Source organism: Eulemur rufifrons, chromosome 5 (genome assembly GCF_041146395.1).
Source record: "Eulemur rufifrons isolate Redbay chromosome 5, OSU_ERuf_1, whole genome shotgun sequence".
NCBI classification, from domain to species: domain Eukaryota; kingdom Metazoa; phylum Chordata; class Mammalia; order Primates; family Lemuridae; genus Eulemur; species Eulemur rufifrons.
Window position 1 is genome coordinate 13,479,553 of NC_090987.1, and position 17,201 is coordinate 13,496,753.

A 17,201-nucleotide genomic window follows, 5' to 3' on the forward strand; every position below is an offset into this window, starting at 1 on the left:
CGGTGGAGCTGGATTCTAGATGTATAGTGAAGGTACAGTAGGCAGGAACTGACGACAAAAATGATGTGGTGTGTAAAAGTGGAGTCAGGAACGACTCTAACGCTTTTGGCCTGAGCAACTGGAGGGATACGGAAACCATGAGAGAAAGGTTTACAAAGAAAAGCAAGTTTTGGACATGTTACGTTTAAGGTAACCACTAGTCATTCAAGAGAAGGTGACACGTAGGCATGTCCATACATGAGTCTAAGATTTCAAAGCAGAGGTATGGGCTGGAGAGAGAAATTGGGAGTCCTCAACCTAAATACGTGTAAAGGCATGAGACGGAAGGAGAACACTAAGAAGGGCAGTAGGTGAAGCAGCACAGATAAAGAGAGACAGAGCCTGAGATGGTGCTCCAAAATTCAGAGACTGAAGAGAGAGAGATGAGGAAGAATCTTTTGTTAGAGCTTTTTACATACATTCAAATTCCTATTTTAAGTTGTCTTGAGAGCAGAATTTCTGCAGCTAAAAGAGAACCTTCTATTCAGCAGGTATGCAATGACTGGCTGTTTTTGCTTGGCCCAGGTTCCATAGCCCCATTTCTAAGCTCCCTGCTAAATGGAAGTTAGGCAGCATTTGAGAGCCCCTTGAAAGCTCTGCCATCCTTGGGGCTCAGATGTTTCAAGCCACCAAAGAATTTACATAGGTTGGGCAAGACACTCAGGGTCTGTACCTATCTACACTGATGGCAAAGGGTGTTCAATATCAGATCAGTCTGGAAAGGAACTAGGGCTGGGTTTGTGGCAAACCGAACTATATGCAAGGATTTACTGAGTCATCAGTAACCATCTGACAACATTTATAATTATTCCTAATCCCTGGTGGGAAGTTCTGAATGGGCTCTTTTCTTGTGGTTTACTTATTTTTATTATCAAATAAATTCTCATCCAGTTTGAGGAAAGATGTAAAGAATCAGAAAAAAAAGTAAAGAGAAGAAAAAGAAACAAAATAGGCCATGTTTTGAGATTCTAGGGCCATTCTTGAATCCAGTGACCGAGGAAAGCACTTCCCAGCCTCACAGGGCTTGTTATCCGCTTGGATTGGACACTCATACTACATCTTGGGTATGATACTAGAGAAAAACGCCTCTAGGACCATCTACTGTCACAGGTGTTCTTCTCCCACCAGCATGAAATCACTTTAAAATAATTTTTTTCGACCATAGAGTGAGCATCACCAGCCGACCACCCCTCCACCCCGCTACCACACCACTCCAGTCGTCACTGTGCAGCCCCCAAGTTCCCAGTGCTAACCATTTTTTTATGTCAGTTTAATTCTTCGATCTCAATAGGTAGATGAGCTTAATGTTCCCAAATTCCCCAACCCACCTCACCCCACCTAACCGGCTTGGAACTAACCTTCACCATCCTAGAAGACTGGTGGAACTCATCTGTCTCTTATCAGACACCCCATCCTGAACTCTCAGATTGCTTGTCACCTCTTACTAGGCAACTGCCCTTCTCTCTGTGCTACTCCACAGAAAAGTGGCCTCAAATCTTTCTGTTAGTTCCCCAAACAAAGCTAAGACCACTTTGTAGCCTTTAACAGTTAAAAAGTGACTGAAGGCTTGGGGAGGAAAACATAACACCTGGCATCAGGTATCCACTACTTTAATACGACTCCACCAGCCGGGCTTCTTCCCTTGCAGGGCCTTGCTCACTTTCTTCTCTCCTTTAAGTAGAAGTACTCGATATCAGGCTCTCTTCAGGAAGCCGAGAGCCTTCCCTAACTAGAGTACTCTGGAGATCTGCCCCCAAAGAAGACAACTTTTTACATTGTAAGTCTAGATATTCAGAAATTTATGGACCTAGAATACTACTTTGGATTTTCTTTACATAGCCAAAAGCCCAATGTTTTTCCTAGAACAGAAAAAAGTTATGTCATGTCTGCTTGACTTTGTTAATTTACACTTCTTGATTCCTTCCTCACATCATTACTCTCCTGTATGAACAATAATCCCAAATCATTATTCTCTTTGTTTCAACCCTAAACTCTGAAACCAAGGGTTGCTGAGAGGGTTAAAGTAGGTAATATATGTAAACACTTAATACAATGTCGAGTATATACTATGTGCTCAATGAATGAGAAACATCCATTATTGTGGTCATCCACACTTCATTTGTTATCTGTAAATCTACAGATAACAAATGAACAGATAACAGTCCATTACTAGATAAGCCCTTATAAAGAGAAGCTAAATATTTGTTAACTTTTTATCTCATGGAACTTCTAGCAAATGAGAAACACTTAATAAATATAATTTTGAGTGAATGGCTTCCCTTTCAATTCATCAAGTATTTGTCGTCTAAAATAGGTTCTACCCATAACACAGAATATTAAGAGATGGTCCTGTTCTTAAGGAGTCCATAAACATGTGCACAAATAATTATAGTACAAGACAAACTTAAATCATCTGAGAAGTTTAAAAAACTGCTAAGGGGTTCAAAGACAGACCCAAATCATAATAATGGTATAGAGTTAATGGTTCTAAGTGTGGTTCTGGGAACCCTAGTGCTGTTCCTGAGACCCCTGCAGGGGGTCCACAAAGTCAATACGATTTTTCACAATAATCATACTAAGAACTTATTTACCTCATTCATTCATTCTCCCAGGAGCGTACAATGGAGTTTACAGTGTTCCCTGACCTGTGATATTGCAACAGACTGAACGCAGAAGCACATAAAAGAATCCAGCTCTGTGATTAAGCCAAGACATTAAAGAGATCCTCAAAATGTAAACCAATGTCACTTTTCCAATTAATTTTTTTGTTTTATTTTGGAACGTTTTTCCACAAAAGTGTTATTTCTATTACCATGTAATGGGTTGTTCTTTTTAAGCAAATATTTTGAAAATTTCTTGGTTTTAATGTCAAATATGGTAAATATCAGTATATTTTATGTGTATGTAATATATAAAACCCACATAAGAGCTCTCGGGGGTCCTCAATAATTCTTAAGAGTGTAGAAGAATCCTGAGACCAAAAACTTCAAGAACCGCTAAGCGAATGGTTTCCAAGCCTGGTAAGGAAAATAGTTTTACTTAGAGTTTAACGTTCACGGTGAAGTCAGGAAGAGAACTTGGTAACTCGGTTTGATGGAGGAAGAGGATGAGTTCAGTTTCAGCCTTTCCCACCATCCTTCAAAACCTTCAAGAGTTCCTGCCCCCAACCCTTTGCTTTCGTCCTCTTCACCTGCGCTCCCAAACTTCCTTGGGTCTTCCAGGGTTGTGTCCACAGCCCTTTCTCTCGCGTTTTAAGTCCTTTGGAATTCCTGCCCTAGCACGATGGTCTCCAGATAGCTCTCCTTCTCTCTATACCCTTTGGGGTCAACCTCGACGTCTCTCTCTCAGCCCAATGGGCGGAGGGTAGGACAAGGGTGTGAAGCAGCCGCCCTGCCATTTCTGCCTTTTCCCTTCCGGAGCCCCGGCGCCGCTTCGGACCCTCGCGTTCCCAGGACTCTGCTGGGTCCCCTTTAGGCTCTCTCTGAAAGGTGCCTGCAGCTGTCCCCGCCGCCTTCCCTCATTCACACCGGCTGCCTCTCCCCATCTCGCGCGGCCTCGACGCCCCTACCCACCACGGGCGTCCACCCCTCCGGCCGCGCCCCTCGCGCCCCTGCGCCCGCGCTCACCTGAGCCGGAGGCGCCCCCGGCTCCCCGCCAGCTCGGCCAGCCTCCGCCAGCCCCGGCCCTCGGGCGCCCGGTCCAAGCTCTCGCTCAGCCTCCGCAGCAGCGGCTCCCGCAGGCGGTTGAGGGTCGCGCTGGCCGGAGGGGGTTGCGAGGACAGGGACGGCGGGCCCTGCAGCGGCTCCCCCCACAGCGACATGGCCCGCGCCGACGACCCCCGACCGCCGCTGCTCACGCCGGCCGCGTCGCGGACCTCGGCCACGCTGCGCCTTCCGCTCGCCCCCTCGCTCGCCTGCGAGCTGCGGAGGCCGGGGCGGAAGGACTAGTCGGGCGGCGCCGCGCGGCCCTCGGAGGAGGAAGCTCGGTTCCCCGCCCCGCCGAGAGCGGTGTGCAGCCGGAGTCGGGCCGGCCGGCCGCGCCAGCCGCGCTGGGGGCGGGGCCTCGAGGGCCCGGGCGGGGCCCACTGCGCGCGTGCGTGCGGCCGCGCGCCTCCCTCGCTCTCTGCGCTGCCTCCGGGCTCGCTGTGGCGCGCGCTTCAAACACGCGCGGTGGGGGCCTGTTAAGCAGGAAAGGACCCGGTGCAGCTGGAGGAGGAAGCGGTGGAGGAACTACGCCCGGGCGGCTCCTCCATGGCGAGGAAGCCTGCGGCGTCGGGGCTTCCCGGGACCGTGGGAGGAGGCTTGCCTCACACCTGCGAGGGGAGCACGCGGTCCTCGCTCGCCAGCCCCCGTCCGCTTGCCCCGGGGCCGCGCTCCGCTGTGGCTGGGACTTGCGTGTGTCCGGTCACGCCGCCAGCGCTCCTCGTTGTAGGGTTAGACGTGCATGGATTGCCAAGGCGGGTAGTGCGGGAGATCCAGATACTTAACTTGGCCAAAACCTCTGCCTAGACTTAAAAAAAATTATTTAAAAAACTGAGCCAATCAGGCCTTGAAGATGATGGTTTTTAGCAGGAATCATCTGATTTCCTCTGGGTCAGACTGCCGCCCACAATCTTCATACTCTACGCATGCAATCTTATAGATAATGCCCTTCCCTGGAATGATCCAGAGTAGATGAAGCAATAGATGAAGACTGCACCTGAGCACTTGTTCCCAATCTTACCAATTTCTAAGGCCATTATTCCGTTGAAAACCATACCTTAGTTTGTGACAAAAGCAAGCAATTTATAAAGTGTTACCAACCAGTAGCCGCTGACACAAGGCTTCCTGGCCCAATTTTTGTTGCCATTAGCTTTTTCATCACCCGAGGCAGCAGGATTTTGCATAGGAATAATTCGGATACCTAGATTCTCATACCTTTTGGTGAGATAGGTGCTCCATACAACATTCTAGCACAGTCACTAAAGGTTTTCACTCCAGTATAAGTTCAGAGTTCAGAATGCATTGTATTTGCTAAGAGCATAACCTTTGGATCCAGAAAAATCTGCTGAATTCAAGTTTTATGAGCTTGAATGCTTAATTTTTTTGCCTCCTCTATTAAAACGAGGCTGCAAATATGGTTTATATAGGTTGTTGCCAAAATTAAAGGAGGTGATGTATATGAAGCACTTACTGACTGGCACATAGTAGGTACTCAATAGATGCTATTACCCTTACACATACAAATGTTGGCATGGCAAGCCTTTTCCAATCACTTCTAGTGCCTTATTGTTTTGTCCTCAGTCATTGAACAAATATTTTCTGAGAGTCTATTACCCGCATGTGCCAATTATGAAAATCAAGTCTTCTAGTCTTTATTGGAACCCTACTTTTTAATTTAGCTTCAGAAGACTTCTTTTAAACATAGACTTCTTAGAAAAGTCTGCCATGTTCAAGGCGTTGCGTATGCAGCTTCTCATTCATGTGTATGGGTTAAAATGGGTGCCTTGTTATTTACCAGGGAGAATATCCGTCCCAATTTGATCAGCTGCTTCCTTACCCAGTGTAGTTCAGTTGGACACTGTATTGACACTCCCTTTCCCTCCGCTTCCCGGTGCTTCCCAAGCGAGTTCCTCCCTCATTTCATCTCCACCTAGCAATTTTATAATCTATCCAGTCACCCTACCCATTACCCTCCAACCTCTACCCTGAACTGACATTACATTTTTTGACTAGTCTTTTTCTCCTCTCCATCAAATGTTAATGTTTCTGTTATACAATTGCACTCCTGTGGTTCTCTTCTGGGGTATGATGTAGTGTAGTGGAATGTAACCTTTAGAGTTAGCCCTGAATTGGAATCTTGATGCTGCTACTTATTAGTAGTGTGACCTTACGTAAGTTACTTAACCTCTCTGAGTGCCAATTTCCACATCTGTAAAAAGCTGGAAATAATAGTACCTAATAGTATTATACAGTGTCAGGGAGAAGTATATGCATTTTATATTAGTACTCTCAAAATAGCCACATTACTTTTGGGAACAATGTAATAAACAGCAATTCAGCTTCCTTTTCTGTGTCAATCATTGTGTTTACATAAAGATAGGAGAAAAATTGAGGGTGGAAATTTGGCTTTTAAATGTGCCTTAAAAGTTCATACATGTCTACATGTATCTTTAGGAGTTCTTCCTGATTAATTAAAAGTTATATAGATCTTTGTGAATGCAGACAATTTTCAGGAAGCTTGTGGTTTCATTTTATGGAACTCCACTGATGTAATCTTCAAAACACTCATAGACCTGGAAACTGACTCATAGGGTTTTTTTCCCCTTTACACAATTTAAAGACGATACTCCAACTAAAAAATGCTGGGACAATATATTATTTCATAGGTGGACAGGTTTTAAAAGACCCATGGGAGGAGAAAAGCTGCAGGTGCTTGGATCTATATACAATGGAAGGAGAGGAAGCCGGAATTAAATGGCATGTGTTGTCTCCCATCCCTTATTCCATGTCCAGCACTCTTCATGACCTCTCTGACTGAGCCTCTGTGTTGGAGCCATTCGGGCCACCCTTAGACACAAGACCCAGCACATTCCCTGCAGCCCATTCTTGCAGTCACCTCCCAAAGGATCATGGGAATTTCCTCATTTCGATTTCAACTTTGCAATAGTAGCTCAGCGTCACACCAGTATCCCACACCCTTCCTTCATGGTGAATCATCTAGACCTAGATACTTGATACTGACCATAGCAAAGAGACTATATTTACTTGTCTAAATTCATTCATTCAATCATTAATGTGTATTCATTGGGTGCCTACCTTGTGCCAGGCTCTGTGTCAAATGTGTACTGTTAGAGTAACAATCAGAAATGTGTTGCAGCCACTTCAGAGGAGAATCTAAAGGCCAGATAAATAGGCAGCTCCACTGAAATGAATTTGCTTCATAGATACAACACTGGCTTCTTCCACAGTGGAGGACGGAATTCAACTAAACCTTCACATGAACGAATTTATTTAATAAACAAGAATTATTTGCATTATAATCAGTTCTCTAAAGTTCACTTCAATCTCTCCGAGTTGTAAAATAGCCTATTCAAAGACAATGAAAAGCGAAGACAACCCAGATAGATGAGCTACTCAGGAGGCTCACTACATTTCAGTCTGTATCACTTTTTCCCTTAGAGTTTTTAGGGTACATGTTGACTAAATCCAATGTCTGTTTGAGGCAAGGAAAGGGAGTAGTGAGTAGTGTGCTGATGGCAAGAAGGAAGTGTAAAAATACCCTTCCATCCATGTGGAAAGGTGAGAGGAGATGGTTTGGGAAACAGGATAGAAGAAATACCATAGGCACAGAGCCGTAAAACATCATGGTGAGGTTGGAGAATTGCAGTGGGTGCAGGACAGCTGGGAATACAGCTGAGAAAGGGACCAAAACCCAGATGAAAAAGACAGTGAAGACCAGATTATGTCATGACAAAGGACTGACTTTCTATTCTGTAGGTCTGTGCCTACCACAAAGTCATCTATGCCCCATTGCTGTCACACAAGACACTTTTAAGTAGTACATGGAGGAATGTTTTTATCTTAATATTTAATAGTTATATATTAATACGGAAGAAATATCTGCCAATCAAAATTGGCATTTCACTTATAATATCAATTAGGACAATGTCAAATTTACTTAAGTTAAAAATGTGATTTCATATAAAGAAGTATATTAAATATACAAGAGTATAGTTGGTATGTGGATATGTCAAAACTCGTAAAGCTGGTAAATGTTTAAAGTTTGAGAAATCCTTCCTTAAGTAAATGATGGGGAGTAAATGAAATGTTTTAAGCAGAATCGTTCTAGGTTTTCAAAAATTCTCTTGGGCACCAATGTAGGGAGAGGGCAAGACTGGAGGCCCAAGAAGTATTATAATAGTGTGGGTGAGAAATAAAGGCCTCCGTCAAGAGCCATGAGACTGGCCACGGAAAGGAGGGACAAATTGAAGAAATATATGGGATTATTTTTTACTAGTCTGTGGTAGTGCTGGGTTGCATGAATCACTATGCTTTAAAGAATGTTGTTTAAACTTTCACATGTATTATTCATAACTTGTTTTATTCAGGAGGAAACAAAACAAGCATTTCTGGTATGTGGAATATTGTAAAAGTGCAATAGAGAGGGCAAAGGTATTAGAAGATTTAGCCCCAATGTTGAATGAGTAATCATGAAAGGTGGAGATGACAAATTATTTCCAAGAGAAGAATTGTGTAGGGCACAGTGGCTCGTGCATGTAATCCTAGCACTCTGGGAGGCTGAGGTGGGAGGATCGCTTGAGGTTGGGAGTTTGAGACTGGCTTGGGCAAGAGTGAGACCCTGTCTTTACTAAAAATAGAAAAATTAGCCAGGTGTTGTGGTGCACGCCCTCGTCCCGGCTACTTGGGAGGCTGAGGCAGAAGGATTACTTGGGCCTGGGAATTTGAGGCTGCAGTGAGCTGTGATGACACCACTGCACTCTACGCAGGGTGACAGAGCGAGACTGTCTCAAAAGAAAAAAGGAAATTGAAACCCCTGCTTCACTCCCCCCTTCATATGACATAAATAAATGTTAAAAAAAAAAAAAAAAGAATTGTGTAACTATATACCATCAGCAGGTTCTCTGTGATACACGAGGATTAAATAAAGTAGAATTTAAATAACTGATCATTCTGAGTAAGGCTTCCTAGAGGCAGAGTTGAGAGCTGGACCTTGAAGGAAAGGATGGATGTGTTCCTAGTGGGGAAAATGAGAAGGGCCAAAGTTCAGGAGCACATTTTCCAGAGATGTGTCCTGCATAATGTGACACACACACACACACACACACACACACATATATGTATTCCTTGGGAACCATGCAGACATTGGCAGGGAGACACGGGATACTGGATCCTGGCTATTCATTCAGACACAGCAGACAAGGGACACAAAATATAAAACAGAACCCATGTTTTCTAGGAGCCTATGATCTAGTTGAGGAGGTAAATTATATCAACACAAAAAAGTGACAAAGCAAGATTTTAGACTTTAGAATTTATGTATTGTTGATGTATGTAGTTCAATAGTTTTCCAGAGACTTTTGTCAAAGGGGCTAAGTATGGGCCAGGAGCAAAGAGAAATAACCTGGAATTAGCAATGGCGAACCAGAGAGTTGAAGGAATCTGACCAATGAAGGCATGATTATTTCCTGGGCAATAATGGTATAATTTATTATTAATATTTTGAATGTGCCAACCATGATCATTCCTGGTTAATGACAATGTTAACCTTTGCAGGTGTGCACACTCCAGTAGAAAGGTGTTTAAATATTCTACTCCATGCCTCCAAGGGTGACTTGTTCTCAGTCTCCTGGGATTCCTGATGAAGGGACTTAAGCAGACTCTTCACAACATGTTATGTGCCAAGAATTGATTCAAAGCTCGTGACCATCGGCTGTCCATTCAGAGTGTGGGCATTCCTCGGCCTGGTACCCCATGGACACATTTGGTGGGCCAGATGGGAGTGTGGTCTGAATGCTTTCTAAGGTCCTTTTCAATCCTGAGGGTAAGGACTTTGGAGGAGGGAGAAACCAAAGAAAGTTACAGTGGCTGAAGAAGATCTCAGAGAAAAGTAGGGGCCTCAATTGTACCCTGAAGGCTGGGCAGAGTTGGAAGGGCAGTAGTTCTGGAGGCGGGAGAACATATGATCAAAGACCAAGGTGACAGTGATCACGGATCAAAGACTAGCTGTGGAGAATGATCACAGTGGCTGTAGACATGCAAATAGGATTTATTTGTGTGGGGGAGAGGAGCAATATTTAAATAACTGACAGTCGAAAATTGTAACATATTAGTTATATGTCTAAAATTAGATTTTGAGAATAAATGCAGCTATTTCGGAAGGATAGACAGATATTAAATTAAAATGCAAGTAAGATTTATTTGTTGGGGAAAAGAGGAGAGGAAGGTATGTGTTTAGTTGACCAAACAGTTTAAATCACACCTAAGGCAATTTACGCATTAGTTACGTGCTAATCCTTATAGGATAACTACTAATTAAATTTGCTCTGCAAAACAATATCAGTGAAAGCTTTGCTTTGAAAAGTTTTTGTAGGAAGCTATTTGAAATTATGAGCAAAAGAGCATTTATTTACAAGATCCTATAATTTAAGCTTTTTGCTAAGTGATTTTAACAAGTTGTATGTAATGAGGTTCTGCGGTATATAATCAGAGCTCTGAAGCTCTTGGAAATTTTTATGGTCTCATAATAAAGTAAGCAGTCCATGATTATTTAATGATAATAAAAATAGCTTGGCACAAGTACATATTTAATCACCCATTTAACACTATAATCATGGAATATCAGCCCTAAAGAGCACCTTAACTGACCTAGTCCAAGACCTTCAAAGTCAGATGAAAGCCCTGTAGCCTAGAGAGATTGTCTCTGCCCAAACCTCTGCCACAGCACTTCTCAAAGTGCAGTCTTGGACCAACAGTGTCAGCATCATGGGGAGATTTTTAGAAATGCAAATTCTTGGGCTCCACCCCGGATGGACTGAATCAGAAACTCCAGGATGGGCCCAACAATATGCGGCTTAATAAACCCTCTGGATGAGTCTACTTGTTTTATTTATTATTTTTAGAGACAGGGTCTTGCTCTGTTGCCCAGGCTGGAGTGCAGTGGTGCGATCATAGCTCACTGTAGTCTCAAATTCCTGGGCTCAAGCCATCCTCCTGCCTCAGCCTCCCGAGTAGCTGGGACTATAGTCATGTACCACCACACTCGGCTAATTTTTTATAGAGCTGTGGGTCTCACTCTGTTGCCCAGGCTGGTTTTGAACTCCTGGTTTCCCGCGATCCTCCCACCTCAGCCTCCCAAAGTGCTGAGATTACAGGCGTGAGCCGCTGCGCCTGCTGGTTCTGATCCACGCTGATGTTTGAGAGCTGCTCCCCCACACCTCAGCGTCAAAATATTTTGGGGCAGTAACTTCTCTTAGATCACTCACAGCCACATAGAGAATTACTTCCTGTTTTATGTCTAAATTTATCTGCCTAAAGCTTTGAAGGGTGGAGCACACAATCTTCGCAAGTGCAGATACTTCTCTCACGTTCCCTCATGAGTAACAGGCCTGCGAGGGTTTCTGCAGAAGGAGGAGCCAAGCCTAGGAGGAGAGGAAGGCAGAGCTGGCCGTTGGCAGGGACGTGGGGAAACGAGGGCTGATTTCAGCCATTTACTTGATAATTTGATAATCCAAGATCTACTCCAAAAAGGAGCACAGCATAGTCTGATTTGGGACCTGGGTTTTAACACTAATAACATTGATTCAGAGGAGCATGGGGTTGGGGAGGATGGACTTTGGAGCTAGGTAGTAGAGATGATGGGAATCTCTTATATTGGCCAGCGTTGTTCCAGAAATTGTCTGAATAAAGCAAGATAGAATAGAGGAGGGCTCTGCCCTCTGGAAACTTAGCATTGACAAGGAAAAAATGGCCCCAAAGGACTGGCTACGATTTAGGGCAGGAGTCAATTGCTGCCCACTCACTCCTGCCAACCCAGTGTTAGCTGAGAAATCCAGGAATCCAGGAGGCCCAAGAGAGGAGGGCCGAAGGGAGTATGTAGGTGGCCTGGCTGTGCTGCTGAGATCTTCACGACGCTGTTGGGGATCAGTTCCAGAGGAGGGAAGGCCTGCACAGCGGATGGCGGCTACTGTCTTGTTTGCCTGGAGCAGCACTCTGCTCTCAGAAATACGGCCTCCCAAAGTGTGGTTTAATGGGGTCCCCCAGTTTCTTACCCATCTGCTTCCTTAACTCAATGATTGGCCAGAGGTAGGCATGTTTTTCCAAGCTCAGCCAGTCCTGGGATTTCTGACCTTCAACCTGATGGATGGTCTCAGGCTTGCTCAGGTGGCAAATCTGTGAAGTATGAATCTGAGCTGTTTGGTGGCCATGTCCCCACAGGCTGTGCAGAGGAAGCCGGTCTGCAGTGAAAGAGAGTGACTGGTACACCGAGAGCAGCAGAAATGAGAGGAGGGGAAGGAAGGGTGGTGTTCCAGTCCCCAGTGTGGTCACCTTGAAGCCCAGCTCACACCCACCCTTCCTGCAGCTCAGCCGGGTGAGCCAAACAATTCCCCTTTTTTGCCCAAGCCACTTTGTCCCTCTAGCTGCTGTGTGTAACTTCTCCACATCTTTCTGGAGATGTCTGAACTGGCAGAACACCCAGCAAGATTTTATTTTGTTTTTAAAAATAATCATTATAATTTTATTCTATTTTCCAAGTAGATAAGCAATCATTCCATACTATTTTTTTATTGTGGCAAAATATACATAACATAAAATTTACCATTTTAACCATTTTAAGTGTACAGTCCAGTGGCATTAAGTACATTCACAGTGTTGTGCAACCATCACTACCATTCAGCTCTAGAACTTTTCATCTTCCCAAACTGAAACTCCACACCCATTGAATAATAACTCCCCATCCCAGGCAACTACCATGGCAGCTTAAAAATTACACAATTTATAAATTTAGAAAGGAGAGCTTGATTTCTTATAAAGGGTTACAGTCTGCAAAGTGGCCATCATGATAGGCTGGGAAGCACAGTCTTCTGCAAGAGCCAAAGGCAGGCACTTCTAGGAAAGGGAGAGTGGATCAGGAATTTATGCTGAATACGTTGGCTCAGCATACATATTCAATAGGTCATAGGAGGAGCTATGAATATTCATGACAGGGGTTCCTAACATATGCATATTGAATAAACATGAATGTTACATACAACCCATTTCACTTTAGGGTGGAGACATAACATTTAAATGTATTACAGTGGCCTGGAGCAGTGACTCACACCTGTAATCCCAGCACTCTGGGAGGCTGAGGCAGGAGGATCACTTGAGTTTAGGAGTTCTAGACCAGCCTGAGCAAGAGCAAGACCCCGTCTCTACTAAAAATAGAAAAATTAGCCCGGGTGATATGGTGAGCACCTACCTGTAGTCCCAGCTACTCAGGAGGCTGAAGCAGGAGGATCACTTGAGCTCAGGAGTTTGAGGGTACAGTGAGTTATGATGATGCCACTGCACTCTACCCAGGGCAACAGAGGGAGACTCTGACTCGGGGGGAAAAAAAAAAAAGCATTACAATTAGGCCCTACGCATCAAAAGGTGAAGCAGGGATACGAAGTTACTCAATGCACAGCCTCTCACAGCCTCTGAAAACTGGCTAGAACTAGTCCAGGGGTGGTGGTCTTCTTATTAGCAGAAAGGTGCTGAACTCAGTCTTCTGTCCAATCAAAGAGGTGGTTATGGCTTGTGGAACAGGGGACCAGTTAGTCAGCATCCAGCGGTGCAAGAGCTGCTCTTGTTTCAACCTTGATTATCTCAAGGCCAGTGCTTGTTTAGCTGCTAGAGAAAAAGAAAAACCTTGTAGCAGTTAGAACACAGTTTATTCTTAAGCGTAGAGGGGCATGGCTTAACCTTCACCTGACATGGCCTTGGATCCTGTTTACAGTCTGATGTCTTACGGCCACAAGACTCTGTTCTGTCAGTCTTATGATCTCTATTTTAACGTTAATGCTGGTCGGGGAGGGGGCATAATGAGGCATGTCCAGCCTCCTGCCCTGCCATGGCCAGGAACTCTGTTTTGAAGGTTTCTGTGGGATCCTTTTGGCCAAGTGGGGGTCTATTCAGCTGGCTGGGGGGCTTAGGATTTTATTCCTAGTTTTCCACCAGCAGGGTTTCTAGCCAAGAGTGGAATGGTGGTTTTATCTGCATCCCAAAACCTCCCTGAGCACAACGCTAGAGGTCTTTGATGCTTTGGGCAGCTTAGGAGAGTGCTGGATCTCTCTTGCACGAGGCCCACAAAGGGTCCAACATGGTGTGAAAATTACTTTGTAATGAAAATATTGGAACAATTAGCAACCACAGAAAAACATGAAACTTAACCAGAGCCTCTGGAAAATACAGCTGCCATTGCCCATCCTTGGAGGCAGTTTCCCGTGTAGGAGATGACTGCCCTTAGCACGGGCAAGTTTGAATTCAGCTGTCCTTTAGCATCAAAACACCCAATGGGACCTTCTACACTCTCCCATTGAAACCCCCCTCCTCCCTTTGTTTGTGAAGTTGGTATATAAACTTTAACCCTGGCTATTCAGCAAGTTCCTGAGTGCCCCTCCAAGCCTGTGAATAAACCTTGTCTTTTCTCCTGTTAATCTCTCTACTGTCATAGGCCCCTGACCTAAATTGGCAGAGAAAAAGTTTTTTCTCCCCATGCCCCCATCTCACTCATTGCTTATCTCAGCAGACCCTGGGGTCCAGGCCACCCAAACACCCACCTCTCCTCACCACCTGCCCTAACAATTTCCAGATGTGCAGGACAGCTCCGTCTACGGGAGACAAATACTGTTATCTGAGTTCTCCTGGAGTTCTCCTGAGCATCCTGGATCAGATATCCTGAGTTACCCTTTTTGCTAAAGTTGAGGTGAGAGGTAGGCATTTTATCCGCTCCCCCTCTCTACCCTTCCTAAGTGGCAGGAGGCTCTGAGCATCCTTCAGTTCTCTCAAAAATCCTTTTCTTATCTCCAGCACTGGACCATTTTATTCCCTTGGGGAAGCGTTTCCAAATCTAATCACCATTTTTCTGCCACCCGCTTTGTACTATACATCCTGAATTTAAGTGTCCTTATACTTCTTTAGAATGTGGTGTCTATTTCAGAAGTCTCAGTTGAAATTTTCATTTTAAAACCCGATTAACATTTGTCTCCCTTAACTTGGCATTTGTCCACGCTCACTGATACCTGCAAACTTGTAAACTTTAAAACTCACACATTTTCATCACGTATAACAATGACTCTCGGAAGGACTATCACCATTCCCTTGAGAAGTTTTCCCTTCCTTCCTACCCTTCATTTCCTGTCATAAAGCCAGTGCTGGCACCTGTGCACATTCTTTAATCCTGTAATGACTAGGCATTTCAAAAAATTTGCTGTTTATGTGGAATTTGGCCAAATAATTTTTATCACTGTAAATAATTGACTTCTAATTTGCACAATATCAATCAGTTATGCTTTTCTTTTTCTGTATTCCATGTTACTATCGCTCTATAGATTGTTCATGCATTTAGAGGGTCCTGTATTTCGTGACAGATTCCACTAAGAGTATCCTCTGGAATATGGGGACACTCTTAAAAAACATGGAATTTTTTCTTTCTATGCAAGTAGTATTGGCAGCTTGACAGCCTCCCAGCTCAGTGGTCATTTGTAACACCAGGTTGACTGACAGTAACTCAGTTTCATCCTTAGCTGCTGTCCGAGTTCTTCAATGGTTACTGCCTCATTCTCATGACTTAATATTCAGGTGATTTGAGAATTGAGTCTTAAATAGGTTCTATTTAACTGAATGCTTCAAACCGATTTGCTTCAAAAGACATTTGGGAATAATAAAACTATCCCTAGGATATGGAGCAAAGACTAAAGCAAAGAAAGCTTAAATGCTCTCATCCTGTCATTCCTGAATGCACATTTGCCCTGCGTTTATCTAGTACAGGATGAAATAACATGGACGCTAAACTTTGACTGTAAACTTTTGGTTTCACCCTGTTGTGTTTCCTCCCTTTGTGGTTAGCCACTTGGGAGGGGATTTCCGGAGATGCAGGCTCTACAGTTTGTTTCCCAAAATATTTTGCATCGTTTTGGGTGAGAGAGTGTACTGCCTACTCTGCGATAGCTAGGTCTCAGAGAGCTAATATGATTTATAAACATAGTCACATGATCATAATTTGTCCCAGTGGTGAAGGGAGGTGCTTCTGTCAAGACCTGTTCTTTCATAAGAAAACCTAATAAAAATATATTTTTATTGTAGCAAAATATACATAATATAAAATTTACCATTTTAACCATGAAGGGTATAATTCAGTGGCATTAAATTCACAAGGTTGTGCAACCATCACCACTATGTATGCCCAGAACTTTGTCATCATCCCAAGCAGAAACTCCGTCCCCATTAAACAATAACTCACCATTATTCCTCCCCCCAGCCCCTGGCAACCACCATTCTGCTTTCTGTCTCTATGAATTTGACTACTCTAGGTACCTTGTATAAGTTAAGTCATGTACCATTTGTCCTTCTGTGTCTGGCTAATCTCTCTTAGCAAAACATTTTCTAGGTGCATCCATGTTGTAGCAAGTATCTGAATGTTATTCCATTTTAAGGCTGAATAATATTTTGTTGCATGTATGTGGGTTTATCCATTTTGTTTATCTTTTGATGGACTTTTGGGTTGTTTCCACCTTTTGGTTATTGTGAATAATGCTTCAAGGAACATTGGTGTACAGGAATCTGTGTGACCCCTGCTTTCAGTTCTTTGGGGTATATACACAGCAGTGGAATTGTTGGATCATATGGTAATTCTGCTTAACTTTTGAGGGACTGAAGAAAGGAAAACTTTTGAAATATCGTATTTTTTCTTCACCAACCACAGGTTGGCTCTCCAGGCCCCAATCTACTGCCATTAGAACCATGGGGTGTGGGGTCATGGGTACATCCCCTTGGTCTGTCATTTGCTGCAGAAGCTGGTTTGGGATTCCTGACACAGGGCATAGGGGGGAAGGCAATTCAGTTTGGGGTACCTTGTCTGAACCCATGCTATCTCTGTACAGAAGAGCTCCATATCTTTTCCCATGAGGACCCTGATTTTTAGAGCAACTCCAAAACTAACCCTGCATCTGTGGATTGATGCAGACTGGGGCCTTTCCAGAACTGGACTAAATCCTAGGGTTTTTCTAGGCAAGACTAGAAAAAAATCTACCTCTTCCTAAACTGCCAAATCACATTCATCACCAAGTCCTACCAGTTGTCATTTCTACATATCACTTGATTTTGTTTTTCTTCAATCTCGACTGCCAAGATCCTGAATCAAATTATACCCATGTCTCTTGTGAACCTCTGCAATAGCATGTCTTGCTGGTCTGCCCAAATGCACTCTTGTTCTCCACACTATGGCCAGAACGACCTTTTTGAAATTCATGTCTGATCATGTCATCAATAGGATTTGGGCTAGGGGGAAACCAAATAAAATGATTATGATTTTTTCCCCCTAAACTCAGGGTCTCTATGATTATGATTTTAAACTTGGTGATTATAAACTTCATATGGAAAAGTAAACAGGTAACAATCAGGAAGTTTTTGAAAAACAAG

General features: G+C 43.9%; 1 protein-coding gene across 2 annotated transcripts in view; it reads right to left on the reverse strand.

Moving 5' to 3' along the window:
• MALT1 (MALT1 paracaspase) overlaps positions 1-3,859 on the reverse strand; it is a 56,313-nt gene extending 52,454 nt beyond the window's left edge. For both annotated transcript variants that reach the window (XM_069467963.1, XM_069467962.1), the window contains exon 1: positions 3,666-3,859. In XM_069467963.1, coding sequence (XP_069324064.1) covers positions 3,666-3,859 — 194 coding nt within the window. The remainder of the gene's footprint in view (positions 1-3,665) is intronic.
• Between the last annotated feature and the right edge of the window lie 13,342 nt (positions 3,860-17,201).